General features: G+C 43.1%; 1 protein-coding gene across 4 annotated transcripts in view; it reads left to right on the top strand.

Annotated features, from left to right (window-relative positions):
- Positions 1–16,671, top strand: part of MEIOB (meiosis specific with OB-fold) — a 28,128-nt gene extending 11,457 nt beyond the window's left edge. For 3 of the 4 annotated variants that reach the window (XM_042922310.1, XM_042922311.1, XM_042922313.1), the window contains 9 exons: positions 206–401; positions 3,503–3,603; positions 4,486–4,538; positions 4,633–4,728; positions 8,168–8,269; positions 8,833–8,986; positions 11,820–12,003; positions 12,711–12,797; positions 16,289–16,671. In XM_042922310.1, coding sequence (XP_042778244.1) covers positions 206–401; positions 3,503–3,603; positions 4,486–4,538; positions 4,633–4,728; positions 8,168–8,269; positions 8,833–8,986; positions 11,820–12,003; positions 12,711–12,797; positions 16,289–16,399 — 1,084 coding nt within the window. In that variant the 3' untranslated portion in view covers positions 16,400–16,671. The remainder of the gene's footprint in view (positions 1–205; positions 402–3,502; positions 3,604–4,485; positions 4,539–4,632; positions 4,729–8,167; positions 8,270–8,832; positions 8,987–11,819; positions 12,004–12,710; positions 12,798–16,288) is intronic. The other variant, XM_042922312.1, reaches the window with a different exon arrangement.
- Positions 16,672–17,055: the final 384 nt, after the last annotated feature.

The following is a 17,055-nucleotide window of genomic DNA, read 5'->3' on the forward strand; positions in this document are numbered from 1 at the left end:
GGATTGGTCATCAGAACATTTTCTTAATGAAAATACATTTTAGACAAAAAATATTGTACAACATTTTTCACTGTTTCTGAGGGTACAAATTGTGTTGATATAGTCTAAGTCACAAGCAAAAAGATAATTTAATGTGAACCTGGAAATATTTTTCTACTAGAAAGTCACTTGATATTAACGATTTCTGTGTGTGTTTACAATTTAGCAACTGTAAACTATTGCTCAGTGAGAATCACTCCACCGTAAAAGTTTGTTCCAGTTATGAAGTGGACACCAAGCTCCTTGCTCTGATATACTTACCTATTAAAGAGTCTCGTGATTACTATTCACTGGGTGATATTGTTGCAAATGGACACAGTCTGGATGGAAAGATTATTAACGTGCTTGCAGCTGTGAGGTCGGTGAGTTAAAGCCTCAACAAAGCCAACCTCTCTTTGGCAGGGAGTCCTATCACTGCATTTCTGTTTGGAAAGTATTAACCAGTTGGAGTAAATTTTCTTGATCCATAGTCACTTGAATTCAGAAAATGGTACCAGTTCTCCTCAACATCAAAGTAGCATTTTATCTGTGAGTGAGTAGCAAAAGAAAATCATATTTGAGTGTGAAATGCAGCACACTCATAAATGATCTATCTGTATGAGAGCTTTTCATACTTGGGTTAAATAAAGACACGAATGGAAAGGGTAAATTCATTGACTTGAAGATCTGCAGGAAGTCTCCTGAAGGAGTGGAAGTTGGAAAACTCATGTCGTCCATTCATGTGTGTGCTCGTGATATCCTGAGATGGGGGTGAGAATATCCACTGTGTGGCCGGTCTGTGACCTAATGCAGGCGTCGTGGGGTGCTGCGGAGCCCCTCACCAATGGCACATCATCATCTCTCTCTCACAGTTGCTGCAGTGAGTTTCAAACTGTTGGTCAGACTAGTCACTTGGCAAGCATTTAGAGAGAGATCTCAAAAGTAAGGTTTCAGGGCCCCTGGGTGGCTCAGTGAGTTAAGCATCTGACTCTTGATCTCAGCTCAGGTCATAATCTCAGGGTCATGAGTTTAAGCTACTCTGCTGGGTGTGAAGCCTACCAAAAAAAAAAAAAGTTTCACTAAAAAAAGCTCATGAAGAAGATGAAAGGAGCAAGACCAATTCCTCAGTATATATAGTGATGATAGTCAAAGACCATATATATATATACATATATATATATACATATATATACATATATATATGTATATATATATATGTATATATATATATGTATATATATATATGTATATGTATGAAATAGCCTTGGGTATTGAAGATAATGTAGATAATGTTGTAAGTAATTGCTCATTGCTTTTCTGTATTAAATGACAGGGTTGATTCTCCCTGTTGACAGACCTGTGATGGTGAAGCCACGTCTGCTTTGCTGTCCACCTTAGCCCCAGCCTAGCACAGTGCCTGCCACAGAGTGAGTCCTCAATATAATTCAGATCAGAGGAATAAATACCCTATATGAAAATATTGAAAAACAGAAGCGGTGCCTTGGTGGCTCAGTCAGTTAAGCATCTGACTTTGGCTCAGGTCATGATCTCACAGCTCCTGAGTTCAAGCCCCACGTCAGGCTCTGTGCTGACAGCTCAGAGCCTGGAGTGTGCTTTCGATTCTGTCTCCCTCTCTCTGCCCCTGCCCCTGCCCCACTCATGCTCTGTCTCTCTCTCTCAAAAACAAATAAACATTTAAAAATATTTTTAAAAATAGGAGAGATCTCCTTCTGGGCAATTTATCTTGTTAAAAATTTTTTTTTTCAATGTTTACTTATTTTTGAGACAGAGAGACAGAGAGAGGGAGACACAGAATCTGAAGCAGGCTCCAGGCTCCGAGCTGTCAGCACAGAGCCCAACACAGGGCTTGAACTTATGAACCCTGAGATCATGACCCGAGCCTAAGTCAGACCTTTAACCAATTGAGCCACCCAGGCGCCCTGGGCAATTTTAGCTTCTTAGGTAAAGGCGAAATATGATCTCAATTTCCCTGCAATTCCATATAATGCCATTATATTACAATGTAGTAAGAATTCTCTAAAACTCAGTATCGAGTATAAACAGAAGCCTGTAACAGCTTTTCCTGCTTAACCGCCGTGGGTCTGGTACTCTCTTTTCTAGGATGATGTTACCTCTTTGTTTTCCCATTCTTTCTTCTGCCATTTTGCTTCCGTCCCTCTTTCATTTCCTTTTCTTCACATTTTTGTTTAACCCTTTCTCTCTTCTTTCTTACCTCTTTCTCTTCACTTTAGAGGCCTTTTCCTGTAATTCTCTTGTGTGCTGTGGTATGTCAGACCTCTGTCCTCCTCGGGCTGTCCTTTCCTCCGACTTTCCTTCTAGATCCTGCTCTATTGCTGGCAGCTGTGTCTTTCCTCAGCTCCTTCCCCTGGAGCTCAGCCCTGCCAGGAGATGCAGTGGTGACAGTAGCTTAAGGAGCAGCCGGCTGACTGCCCATGCTTGGGCCACTGCTCTGCGGCTGTCAGAGGGGCCTGCTCTTAAATTTGAGAACTCCCTGGGGGGACAGCAGGGCCCCTGAGCTTACCTCCACTTCCGTGATCTTCTTATCCGCAATGTGGGTCAAACGAGATGGGGGTCAAACTGCCCTCCCCTACGTCCCTCATTTGGTCCTCACCACCTTATCCCTATGGAGGCGGCAAAGAAGGCATTGATACCATACCTGTGCTAGCAAGAAGAGGTTGCTGAGGCCTTGGAAGACTGAGCTCATTCAGTCACATATACTCCATGCCAGGCTCTGAGCCAAGCCACGGGGATCACAGGGTGTTGAAAGTATACTTTCTATCCTCAGTCCACCTAGATGCCACCCAGGGGCTTGTCTTGGAGCATTGTTTTTGACATGTTGAAAACATCCCATAGTCTTAAAGCACATATTTCTGTACCTCTCTTCAATCAAAGTGTGTAACTTATAACTTCAGCTAAATATAACTAGTTTAGATAAAAGATGTTAAAAAAAGTTTTTTTTTAATGTTTGCTTATTTTTGAGAGCGGGGGGAGAGGGAAGGGCAGAGAGCGGGAGACTCAGAATCTGAAGCAGGCTCCAGGCTCTGAGCTGTCAGCACGGAGCCTGATGTGGGGCTCAAACTCCCGAACGGTGAGATCATGACCTGAACCGAAGCCGGACGTTTAACTGACTGAGCCACCCAGGCACCCCAGAAGATGCTTTCTAAAAATGTTTGTGTGTGTGTGTGTGTGTGTGTGTGTGTGAGAGAGAGAGAGAGAGAGAGACAGAGACAGAGACAGAGAGACAGAGACAGAGAGAGAGAGAATCCCAAGCAGGCTGCACTGAGCCATTCAGGTGACCCCTAGATAGAAGATTCTTTTAAAATCACCAAATATATAGTAGTGATTCTGTTTTGATATTTTAATTTGATATTTAAAAGATAAAGATTTGAGTACTTCCATTAACAAACATTTAAGTACCTCTACAACTATAGGTGAAGAATAATTATTTCCTTCCATTCCTAAGGTTGGAGAACCAAAATGCTTTACAACTTCAGACCGAAGAAGAGGCCAGAGGTGTGAGGTGAAACTCTATGATGAGACGGAGTCTTCTTTTACAATGATATGGTAACCTCCCACATCTGTTCCAAACTGAAATCCCTGCTGTTATCACCAAGACAGAATGCTTTTGTTTCACCAAAAAGATGATGGATTTCATAGTAGGAGAGGGGTAATGATTGGAGAGAAATAATTATTGGAGGCTTTGCTCTTGTACATTGACTTGTTACACTCTCTGCTGTAAGATTAACTTAAAATGAGATCTTTAGACAGCACGGGATTGTTTAGATGGACTCCACTGTGACTGGTTCATTCTTGTTCTCTGCTTTATAACAAACAATGATTTATTTGGTCCCATTGGTAATAAACCAGCCAGATTTTCCCTGATTGCCTGGGTAGCGGCCTGGAGTCAGGCTGTGGGAAGATGGTAGAAAAGCAAGTGTGGTCCCAGGCTGCACCTGGGGCACCGTAGGGTAGGACGTGGCATTATCTAGACTCCAGAAACCAGGGAACCAAAACAAACAAACAAACAAACAAACCCATTAATGTGAAACAGGTCTTCAACCCATCAGGTCCCCTGAACAGTTTATCCAATGTGGGAGCCCTCTCTTAATGGTCTGACAGACTTTAAAGGCTTTCAATTTGTAGTCACTCAGTTCTAACTCGCCTGGAGTGACCTAAGTAGTGGGCAAAGATGGAATTGATGGGGCAGAAGTTGTTAAAGATGAATAGTATCAAAGGAATGATTTATCACGCGGTTGTTAAATGCTTTGTGAAATAGACCGTGTATCCTGCAAAATGCAGGAGAAGCCAGCATCCTTAACTTGTGCCTTGATAACTTGGGGAATCGTTAACTCCAGCCATTAGGACATTCTTTTTTTGGTAAATAAAGTGGTCACTGCCAGTTTTCCCTGATGTATTTGACTTTTGCTTCTTTTTAAAAATATGCAGTTGGGATAATGAATCTATTCTAGTTGCACAGAGCTGGATGCCACGAGAAACAGGTATGATACTGTGATGATTGTGTTCACTGTTTGTCATTTTTTATACCCCCCCCCACACATAATAATTTTAAAATGGCTTTTTCCCCCTAAACAGTAATATTTGCCTCAGATGTAAGAATAAGTTTTGACAAATTTCGGAACTGCATGACAGCAACAGTAATCTCAAAAACCATTATTACAACTAATCCAGGTAAAAGGCTATCTGAAATTTCTTATCCCTTTGGAAATGTCTGTCTGACACATTTCAGTATTTGTGCAGTATATTTAAGAATGAAAACAATGCTTGGATTTCATTTGAATTAAAAGTGAAAACTGCTTTATCTGCTTTACATTTATATTTCTTAAATTTGCAGCAAGCTATCTCTTTGCTGTCTTTACTAAAGAAATGTGAAAAACTAGATTCATTTTTAGACTATCATCTCTTGTAATGATTTCTGAGAGATCAATGCTATTGATTGGATTACCTAAATTTCTGTTTTAAAAATAAATTCAGTTTTACTATATTCAAATAATTTCATACTGGAGTACTGAGAACATATACATAGTATCATTAGTTCATAGCATGAATGAAATACCCCTAAGGCCCACGGGCGTGGATGTTGAAAGCAGTCACAGTTTAGTCCAGCATGCAGTCTGGGGAGCGGGATCTGGGGAGACGTGAGGGGTTGGTGCCTTTAAGGACCCTCAGAGCACTTTGTACTGCAGATAGAATGCTTAGCCTGGCACCAGAGCCGGAATGACCCTTCACAATCTCAGGAAGATGTAAATACGACAGCGTTCCCTCTCGAACAGCAGCTCACTCTGCCGGCCACTAACAGAGCATCGACACTGACCGGGAATTATAAAGCAATTTTCTGTCTTTGAGCAAACCATTATCAGAATTTTTTAAAGTATGACCTAAAGCGACAAGACTCTGTTGTCTCCGTAAGTGCACTGGACCTTGCACATCTGCCCAGGGACGCCGTGTCCCTGAAAGTGGTGTTGTGGAAGGTGATGTGATGTGCCCTGGCTTGCCTTTGTTGAGATCTCGTCTGCTGTGCACATGCTGTGTGCCAGGAATTCTCCTGGGGTCCAGTGACAAAATACAAATGTCTCTGCCCACGTGATGCTCACGTTCTAGCAGGAGAGAGAGATAAGAAACAACAAAGATGACACATCTGTGGATTATGAAGTATTTAAGAAGAAAAAGAGGAATGGGGTTAGGAGGGGCCAGAATGACATGGTGGGTATAGGGCAGGTTGGCCTCCTTGGGAAGGTGATATTTGAGCAGAGACGTGGTGAGGCAGTGAGAGGGTTAACCACAGGAAAGAGCGCCAGGCAGAGGAGCAGCCAGTGCAAAGGCCCAGAGGCTGGAGGGAGCCTGCTTGTGGGCAGAACAGCAAGGAGGCCAGTGTGGCTGCAGCTGATGGAGCACAGGCAGGAGGAGGTGTCAAGGTCGGAGGGGAGGGTGGGTCTCAAGAAGGCTTTATAGGCTAATGAGAGGTCATAGGGAAGGGGAACCAGGTCAGGATTTGGAGCAGAAGGTGGCATTTTCTATGAACTAAAAGGATCGCTCTAGCTGCTTTTCATAAATCGATGGTGGCACAACCGTGATCTATTCTCAACATTTAGGACAAGACTGCACTCTTCGGTTCCTTTTCTTTCCATTTCTTTCCTTGAGGGGAATACTATGGTTTATTATTTTTAATAATTTATCAATATTAATAGTTTTAATAGTATTATATAGAGTAATGTCAATGATGAAAAAATCTCCATCCTTTAAGGGTAAATTAGGCCTGGGAAAATTTCTAAAAGACATTTGGGTTTGTCTGTTGGAAAAGGATATCAAGCTCACTAGGACAAAACTCAAGGCTAAGTTAATGAGACACATATTCAATGGATGTTGTCTATTTGGTTCTGAAAACAGATGCAAAGGTGAAATGTCAAAGTGTTTGAGCAATGCCAGCATCACTAGAATAGACACCTGTTTCTCAAAGAGAAAAGGAGAGTACTCAGGAGGGTGTGTGAATTTTCATGTGCATATTTCAAAAAAAATTTCAATGTTTGTTTTGAGACAGATAGAACATGAGCAGGGGAGGGGCAGAGAGAGAGGGAGACACAGAATCTGAAGCAGGCTCCAGGCTCTGAGCTGTCAGCACAGAGCCCGACGTGGGGCCCGAACCCACGAACCACAAGATCATGACCTGGGGTGAAGCCGGTCACTTAACCAACTCAGCCACCCAGGCGTGCCTCATGTGCATATTTAATCACCCTTATTTCTAATTTCCTGGGCTATTCCAGCCAAGTAGAAATTAAAAACCTCTACTGGCTTAAACTGTCATCCTAGCTTTGCTTATGGCTTTCTCTGCCCTGTGAGTGTCCACCACACAGGCCTGAGAACCTTGTCGTCGGCAGGGATCTTCATAGCCACGCCTGCAGGGGGGTAGGGGGTGGGGGTGGGGGCCGTGGTTGGATTTCTGTGACCTCGGTCCAGCCCCTGCCCCTGTCTCCAGTGCCGCAGTTCCGTCCGTGGTTCTGAAACACGCATTCATTCACTCACTCACTTACAAATATCTGTTGAATGCCTTTTATTTGCCAAGCACTGAGATGATGTGAGTCCTTTCTGGAACAAGGCCGGACACGATGGATGGATGGTCAGATGAGTGAAAGGACAGTCACTGTACTGGGTATGAGAGCCTCAGGGCTAGAAAGGCAGAAGCGCTGCTCACAAGGAATTTCAGGATGGTTCTGTGAAAGCTCAGTGATAGGACTCCTGGTTGAACAGGAGCGAGGGATAAGTGCCTGCCTCTGCCCCGGGGCTCAGTGGGGAGGGGCCCCCTGCAATGGCAGGTCTACAGAGTGTTGGAGTGGGTCAGGGAGGGCTGAAAGGTCGGCAGGTGTTGGAGGTTGGGGGCTTGGGCTGAAGGTGTCGGGGTCACACGGAAACCTTCTGGTACATATTCTGACTATTCCTGAGAATACTTGTAATCCAAGTCGAGGAGCAAGGCTTTCAAATAAAATTTTTTTCTTTTCTTTTCCTTTTTTTTTTAATCTATTTAAAAAAAATTTTTAAACGTTTTATTTATTTTTGAGACAGGGAGAGACAGAGCATGAACAGGGGAGGGTCAGAGAGAGGGAGACACAGAATCTGAAACAGGCTCCAGGCTCTGAGCTGTCAGCACAGAGCCCTATGCGGGGCTTGAACTCACGGACCGCGAGATCATGACCTGAGGTCAGCCACTTAAACGACTGAGCCACCCAGGTGCCCCTAAAAATTTTTTTCTGATCAGAAAAGAAATGCATATAAAATTCAGAAAATACTAAAAGCAAAAAGGGAAAACAACACCTATACTCCTTCTATTTTACAAGAGAATCATTTCTTTGATACATACTCTTCCAGATAACCTTGCATATTTGTGTGTGTGTGTGTGTGTGTATATTTAATTTAAAGGAAATTGTTCCACATAGTTTTGTAAGCTGCCCTTTAACTGTCTGGTCTACATCTCTTCACTGAATAGATTGCTGATGGCTGCACAATATCCTATTTGTGTTTTCATATGCCTTTACTTATTGAAAATCATTTTGGATCACTTGCAGTTATCTAAAAAGTGATTCATTGTTTTTCACTTATTGTGCATTTTTGATTTAAGATACACCAGAAGCTAACATCCTGTTGAATTTTATAAGAGAGAATAAAGAAACAAATCCTCTGGATGGTGAAATCGACAGTTATCTGAAAGATTCCATAAATTGTAAGCGACCTTTAAATGTTATTTGGATTTTTAAAAGGAAGTACTTTGTTTTACACAGTAAAAGATACCATATTCTTATTCTGTAACTGCTATATTTCCACTTTTTAAAAGGTTGTATAAAACTTTTAGAGGTTTCTAAAACCTTTTGCCAGTCTCATGGGAGCTACAAACTTGAGTTGACTGTCTTTTTCTTACTCACTTTTAAGAATTATTTATGTATGTAGATAGGAGTCCTTTTTATCCTCTCAGATTGCTGGCATGCCCCACTCTGAGGCTTGCCTTCCCACGCTTTTACTGGTGTCTTATGACCAGAAAGTCTTCAATGAAATAAAATGAATTAAAATTCCCATTCTTTTCCTTTTTTTTTTTTTTTTTTTGCTTATTTTTTTGTTGTTATGTCCATTTATATAATCAGGTTTAAATATAGCAATATAATGATTTTTCTGTTACTTAACTGAACCTGTTACACGTTCTCATTTGAACTTTATAGTTTTTCTATTTGGATACAATCCTTTGGAGTTCTTTGAATACATAGAGAGCTGTTAATTACTTTTTATTTTTAGTAAATGCAATAGTTGATGTCTATACAGTTGAACAATTAAAGGTAAAAGCTTTGAAGAATGAAGGGAAAGCTGACCCTTTCTACGGGATTCTTTATGCTCATATCTCTACGCTGAACATTGATGGTGCAACCACAACTGTTGTTCGATGCCGATGGTAAGCAGACATATTACTGTCAGCAAAGTCATTCTTGTAAGAAATAAAGACCAACTAATGTTAATAAATTTTAAGCCCTACAAAAGTCAAAGATATTCTTTGAAATAACAGTGGGTATATATTTGAACGAAAGGTATAAATGAATAACCCATACTTAAGTTTCCAAGACAGACTACTTAGATAGAAAGATTATAATTGTCTTAAATTTTTTTTTAATGTTTATTTACTTTGGAGAGAGAGAGAGAGAGAGAGAATGAGTGGGGGGCAGAGAGAGAGGGAGACACAGAATCCCAAGCAGGCTCCAGGCTCTGAGCACAGTGCCTGACATGGGGCTCGAACTCACAAGCCGCGAGATCATGACCTCAACTGAAGTCAGATGCTTAACCAACTGAGCCACCCACGTGCCCCAATAATTGCCTTTAAAAAAAGATTTTAAGTAATCCCTATACCCAGTGTGGGGCTCAAACCCATAATCCTGAGGTCAAGAGTCGCACACTCCACTAACTGAGCCAGCCAGGTGCCCCTATTACTGCCTTTAAACAAAAAGTTCCTTTTTTTAAGAGTCTCATGCTCTACTGACTGAGCTAGCTGGGAAAAAGTTCCTTTTTTTTAAATATTTATTTTTGAGAGAGAGGTAGAGCATGCAAAAATGGAGGCGGGGCAGAGAGGGGAGGGCAGAGGATCCAAAGCGGGCTCTGTGCTGAGAGCTCAGCCCAACACGGGGCTCAGACCCACAAACCGTGAGATCATGACCTGAGCTGAAGTCAGACCGCTCAACCAACCCAGCCACCCAGGTGCCCAAGCTTTTTCTCTCTCTCTCTCTTTTTTAATGTTTATTTATTTTGAGAGAGAGAGAGAGCAAGGGAGAGAGGCAGGGAGAGAGGGAGAGAGAATCCAGCAGGCTCCATGCTCAGCATGATGTGGGGCTCCATTCATGACCATGAGATCATGACCGAACCAAAATCAAGAGTCAGCTGCTTAACCGACTGAGCCACTCAGGTGCCCCTATAATTGTCTTTTAAGGTAAAATTTGATTTGCTGTGTTTCTGTAGTCACAAAATAAAAAGATATAATACTGCCAGAAACTTCGAACTGAGATGACAAGTGACAGCATTTAAAAATTTTCCTTGTTTATTTTTGAGAGAGAGAGAGCACATGTGCATACCCACAAATGGGGGAGGGGCAGGGCAAAGGAGAGACAGAATCCCAAGCAGGCTCCACACCCTCAGCACAGAGCCCGACTTGGGACTCAAACTCACAAACCGTGAGGTCACAACTTGAGTCTAGATCAAGAGTCAGACACTCAACAGACTGTGCCACTCAGACGCCCTTAGCATTTAAAAAAAAATTCTTTTCAGCTGTGGGCGCCTGGGTGGCTCAGTCGGTTAAGCATCTGACTTCAGCTCAGGTCATGATCTCATGGTTCATGAGCTCGAGCCCTACTTCTCTTTGTCTCTGCTCCTTGTGGTATTTCTCTCTGTTTCTCTCTCTCTCCCTCTCTCTCTCTCTCTCTCTCTCTCTCTCTCTCTCTCCCTCCCTCCCTCCCTCCTTTCTGTCCTCCCTCGTCTCTCTCTCTTAAAAAAAATTATTTTCAGCCACATGGTAAATATGATTTCTAGCCTCTCCTAGGTCAAAGTTATTGTACAAAAGCAAACGCCAGTAGATTTAATAATCTTAGCCAAAAGATGCTTAGCAAGAAACATCTAGGACGTTACTATGAATTTTTGTAATTGAAAATTTTATTGAGATAGTTGTAGACTCACATGGAGTTGTAAGAACTAATAAAGAGAATCCATGGACACTTTCTCCACTTCCCTCCGATGGTAACATTTTATGAAACTATAGTATTACATCTTAGCCAGGGTATTGATATTAATTCAATCTGATGATTTTTATTCAGATTTCACCAGACTGACATGCAGTCATTTGTGTGTGTGTGTGTGAAGTTCTATGTAGTTTTATTACATGTGTAGCTTTGTGTATCTACCACCACAGTCAGGATACTGATCTATGGATTTTAAAAACATTTTATGATTTGGTATTAAAGTTGAGAAGAAACCAGTGTGGAGGTGGCGATGTATGTCAGGTGTTTACTTTTTGAAAAATATTTTTCAAAAACTTTTTGAAAATTTTAATGTCTTTCTCATTTTTTCCTGTATCTTTAATATTGATACGTGCGGAAAAGCATCTGAAATTTAGCTTAAAAGTGATACGTGTGCAGACAAGAAAGCACCGTCTTCAGATCGCCCCTCCACTTGAGAAACTTGAGTCGGTCTTTCTGTTCCAAGTGGCTAAAGCAGACTGCTCCAAACATATGGAACGGCATGTAATTCCCCTAAAGAGAGAAGAGTGGGCTCCTGGCAGTACTAACAGCATTCAGGGTGTGAACTTGACCACCCCTAGGATTTTTCTGTCAACATGTGGAGGCCTAGTACAGAAGCATCATGTGAGCATTTGTCGAACCCGGGCTTTCCAGGGACAGGACATGATCCTTGCCCTCAGCGCCCTGAGCCAGGGAGACTAGACGGACGTACCTGCAGTGTCAAGGAATAGGCCGCGACAGATTTCCAGGGCTGAGAGCCTGTCCTGCCGCTGTCTGCAGAAGGGAAGGGGTGAAGGAGCCCCAGCAGGGGGATGCAGGGCAGTGGAAAATGGGATTGACCGCAAATTGTGGTGTTGCCTGCTTCTCCCGTCCGTCTGGCATTGCGTTGCTCTAAGGGCTCCGGAAGTCCTTCCTCTGGTTTAGACTTTTAAGGGAACGTGGTTCTTCAGCTAGAGATCAGGTTGGTCATTTACGCCCTCACCTGTTATCACTGTCTTTGTTTCTTTTCAGCTCAGGCTGTGGATACGTTATGAAGGAAGCATCCGGCCCCTGCACTGCTTGCCACCGAGATTCTTTGGAACTTAAATCTGCTTTTCGCAGCTTCCACTTGCTAATTGATGTCACTGACCACACAGGCACCCTCCATGCCTGCAGCCTCACGGGAGGTGTTGCAGAGGAGACTTTAGGCTGCACGGTAAGTAGCAGAAAGGAACATGTGTTTAGAAATAATTCCAGATTGAATTCTCTTCCCCCAAACATAGGTTATTTCAGTGGACATTTGATAGAAATTAAGTCATTAATAAAGAGGTCTGGGGGAAAAAATCAGTCTTGATGGAAACACGCATTGCTTTAGTGAAGAAATAATTGCACGTTTGCCAATCACCGCTGATCTCGCTGCTGGGAATGGTGTTGGAGGCTGTTGGCTGCAGTGGAGAAAGACCTTCTCTGTAGTCACAGGGGGCAGAACAGCACATTGGGGGGTGCCGATCGGTGGTGAGACAGGAGGGTTTGGCGACGCGCCACGACCAGCTGCGCAAAGTGAGCCCGATGCAGTCAGCGCACACGGTGGCCTCCATCGGGACGGCAGCAGAGACTTAGGGGCGTGTGGGCTTGATGACAGGCATGTGTTTTTTATGGTGAGAACCCGCTCCTGAAGTTTACCATTAAACCTCGGTCCCAAGTGGTTTCTAGTTTGTGAAGGGGAGTTTTCTGGACTGAGCCACCTGACTCCCTTCAGGGGTTTCCTTCAGAGCCTTTCTGACCTCTCCTCCATTTAGAGAATTGAGCTGTCACTTGTGTGAATAAAATCCCAGTCAAGTGAGCAAAGTGAAGCTCCACATTGCTGTCAAGATGAGTTATTTATACAGACTTCGGAAATGTGTGTTTGATCGTTTTAACCAGGTGAATGAGTTTCTTACAATGACGGATGAACAGAAAACAGCGCTGAAGTGGCAATTTCTTCTGGAGAGAAGCAAACTTTACTTAAAAGTTAGTATATTTTACAGTACTATGTTACTCTGTATATTCAAGTAATAAGAAAATCCTAGAGTAAGACCTAGAAAGTTCGGGAATTTGTTATTTTTAATGCCCAATTCCACATGTGCAGAAGGACTTGGCTACTGTGGAAACAATGCAAGTCATCTGTTTGTTTGTTTGTTTTTTTTTCCGTAAAGTATAAAGGGACTCCACAGGACACCAAACAAATAGACCAGCAAGGGTGCCTGGCTGGCCCAGTCGGTGGAGGGTGGGATTCTTCATCTCAGGGTTGTGAGTTCAAGGCCCACATTGGGTGTAGAGATTACTTAAAAATAGGATCTTTAAAAGAAAGAAATAGACCAACAAAGACACTATCTGTTAGGTTAACTCCAAGGCAGTGCACTGGGCTGTCAAAGCTGGTCCTCGCCCTGCCCCACCTGTGTGGCAGTGCCCCTCAATTCAGTAAGCAGAATTGGATGGCACGGTCACATGCGTGGGTGCGGGGGGCTACACAGTCTCCGGGTTTGAACTCTAATCCCGCCACTCAGCCTCTGTGACCCTCTAAAACGCTGTGATCCTGCTGCTCTAACCAGAGCAGGGCCGCAGCATTGGGGGGAGGGGGTGGTGTCACAGAAACTTAGTATTAAAGGGGAAAGGGGGCTGAGACAAACTCCTGTTGTTTTGCAAATGTGGAAAGTGGGACCAAGAAATACTGCTACTTGTGCCAGGTCACAGGTGAGATAGGGCTGCAGCCTACGTGACTCCTCTCCTTCTGCCAGTCTGAAAAGTTTTCTCCTTCACACTCTTCAAAGTTTTCAAGCTCCTCTTTCAGAGAATTATATCTGTCTGTATTTACTGCACGAGGACGTAACATTGAGAACAACCTAAAACACGTTCATGAGCACACATTCCTTTAACAGTCTGCAATGTCGTCATCTCATGTTCCATAGCCTCTGGAAAACCACCGTGTGTTCTGTGGAAGAATGAGAATAAAAAGGCCAACCGCGTCTTAGTATAATCACAGAAGTAGTTGTGATCTCACAGAGACTCTAAAATAGTCTTTGAGAACACTGCATCTCCACCAGCCCAGCCTCAGAAGCAGGTGTTCCCATTTTCCAGTGGCTTCTTTCCTTGTGGCCTCAAGCATATCCGAGTGGGTTACCGACATGGAGTTACTTATGGTCTCACTGATATTTCTAGGACCTTGTTTTGAGACTTCTTCATTGCTAGGCCTAAGGGGGAAATTGCAAGGATATGCTGTGTCTCTTCCACCATTAGCATGGGTCCATGTGAATACTGTCCGTTCCCAACTCAGAATATACTCAGATCTATGACCGACTTTGTTTTCCCTCCAAATAGGAGGTGCAAGTTGCTAATGAATTTGATCAGTTTAAATTCATGGCAAGTTACTTGCAGTTTTCCTTACTCAATTCAAACATACCAATAAATTGCTCTCAAGTAAATATTGTACCTTCCCAAAGAATATTTTTAAAAAGTATTTAAGTCAGATTGAACAAAGATTTTAAGCAGATATAAAATGGTCATGTCACAGGGCCACCTGGGTGGTTCAGTCAGTTAGGTGGCCCATTTTGGCTCAGGTCGTGATCTCACGGTCTGTGAGTTCAAGTCCCATGTTGGTCTCTGTGCTGACAGCTCAGAACCTGGAGCCTGCTTGGCATTCTGTGTCTCCCCCTCTGTCTGCCCCTTCCCTGCTCACTCTCTGCCTGTCTCTCAGAAATAAACTAAAAAGTTAAAATGATCATAATACAAAATGTAATAAAGATCTTGGGGCGCCTGGATGGCTCAGTCGGTTAAGCGGCCGACTTCGACTCAGGTCATGATCTCACAGCCCATGAGTTCGAGCCCCGCGTCGGGCTCTGTGCTGACAGCTCAGAGCCTGGAGCCTGCTTCCGATTCTGTGTCTCCCTCTCTCTGTGACCCTCCCTTGTTCATGCTCTGTCTCTCTCTGTCTCAAAAATAAATAAGCATTAAAAAAATTAAAAAATGTAATAAAGATCTTGAGAATCAAATACAATTTATCAATTATTTTAAATCAGTTAAAAAATGACAAAAAGTATTGTACAGATGGGATATTTTGTATATGCATATTTCAATTAAAAATAGGGGTGCCTGCGGGGGCTTAGTCGGTTGAGTGTCCAACTCTTGATTTTGGCTCAGGTCATGAGCTCATGGTTCGTGAGATGGAGCCCCACACACTGGCTTCCATGCTGAGTGTGGAGCCTGCTTGGGATTCTCTCTGTCCCTCTGCCCCTGCCTCTCTCTCTCTCTCTCTCTCTCCTTCAAAACAAACAAACAAACACAACTATGGCTACTTCAAATGGTTTAGTTGGAGGGATTTCAAAAGAAGGTATTTTAATGTTTTAAAACACATGGTGTATTACTACAGGTCCTTTTAAGTCTGATGTTAGTGTCAAATGATTTCCAAAAAGGGTAAAGCCATGACTGTCATACAAAAATAAAATGAACACATCAAAGATTTAATTCAATTCATTAGTTAGTGAAGAAACCAGGAATGTGTCCTCCCTGAATGAATTCAGAGGAGAACCGGGAGAAGAGGCATAAAGGCAGGCTACCAGCAGTGCTGAAGTGGGCTTCTGTGCACCTGCAGAGTGGTCCTTCCGCAGGGCAGAGTGGTCGAGTCCTCACCCAGATGGAGTTTATCTGGATTTCTCTGAGCGGGACCACTATTTGCTTCACTATCTGTTTCCTGCAACTTCAAAACCGCTCCATCAAGGCCCTGAAAAGTGCTGCTGAATGAGGCAACCCCAGCGCTCCGGCCAGCCGCACCCCGACTGGGGGAGGGGCGTGGGGACGCTCCGTGGGAAGGTGCCCACGGAGCTTCGTTGCCCAGTTCAGTCTTGCAGTGTTTCCTGCCAGGAGTCTTTTCCTAGTAGTCTTTGAAAGTAAACGAGCTAGCTGATGTGTCCTTCTGCCCTGCATTAAATAAAATGTTGGTGAAGGTGCTTTATTGTCAGAAGGGAGACGTTATCAATAAAGCACATCACCACGTCCCCATAGCCTGACAGATTAGGTCGCCACCACGGGTTAACATCTGTCACAGCTGCTGGCTTGACACACTTTATTTTATGCATGATTGTACACATGTAACCTCTGCACCCAATGTGGGGCTTGAACTCATGACACTGAGATCAAGAGGTACGTGCTCCACTGACTGAGCCAGCCGGGTGCTCCTTGAAGACACTTTAAACCCTTCTTTTTGTTAAGTATTGGATTCGAAACTCCAATTTTCCTACCAAAGAGAAATGCCATGAAACAAATAACATGGATTTTTACAAAATCAGCATCAGGAGCCACATCTGTAATTTCTCTCCAAACTGGCCCTGAGACTGGGACTCTCTCAGGTGTATGCTCACACCTGCAGAACAGCTCATCGTGGTTCTCTTGTGCTCACTGGTTTTCAACTTTATATACGTGGTGGTTTTTAAAGTTAACTCCCCCCTCTCTCTCTTTTCTCCCTGCAGTTCTTTTTATCACATAGAGCAAGGGGTGGACTGAGAGTTAGCGTGCTCTCGTGTAAGCTTGCAGACCCTACTGAGGCAAGCAAGAACTTGTCTGGACAAGGAAATACTTAAAACAGGGTATTTTAAACTCTGAACAAGGATATGAGCTTCGACTCCCTGGAAAGTGGAAAACGAGTTTGAAGATTATGGATGAAATTGTATTTTGTTCAAATGTGGTAAAAATGTTTCTATAAATTGTTATTATGTTACCTTCTGGAGTTGGTTGAGTGGGGTGAATCTTAAAATCTCTCATACAACCCAGCTCCTTTGTCAGAAGTCCTTTTCTTCCAGCTTTGCCCAAGTTGGAAAACGTTTGCATGAATTAATAAACAAGTTTAATCTTCCCCACAGATATGAATGATTTCTTTTTTTTTTTTTTAATTTACATCCAAGTTAGTTAGCATGTAGTGCAACAATGATTTCAGGAGTAGATTCCTTGATGCCCCTTCCCCATTTAGCCCATCCCCCCCCCCCAACCCCTCCAGTAACCCTCTGTTTGTTCTCCATATTTAAGAGTCTCTTCTCTTTTGTCCCCTCCCTGTTTTGATATTATTTTTGCTTCCCTTCTCTTATATTCATCTGTTTTGTGTCTTTTTTAAAAAAATTTTTTTAACGTTTATTTATTTTTGACACAGAGAGAGACAGAGCATGAACGGGGGAGGGTCAGAGAGAGGGAGACACAGAATCTGAAACAGGCTCCAGGCTCTGAGCTGTCAGCACAGAGCCCG

Source organism: Panthera leo, chromosome E3 (genome assembly GCF_018350215.1).
Source record: "Panthera leo isolate Ple1 chromosome E3, P.leo_Ple1_pat1.1, whole genome shotgun sequence".
Classification (NCBI taxonomy): domain Eukaryota; kingdom Metazoa; phylum Chordata; class Mammalia; order Carnivora; family Felidae; genus Panthera; species Panthera leo.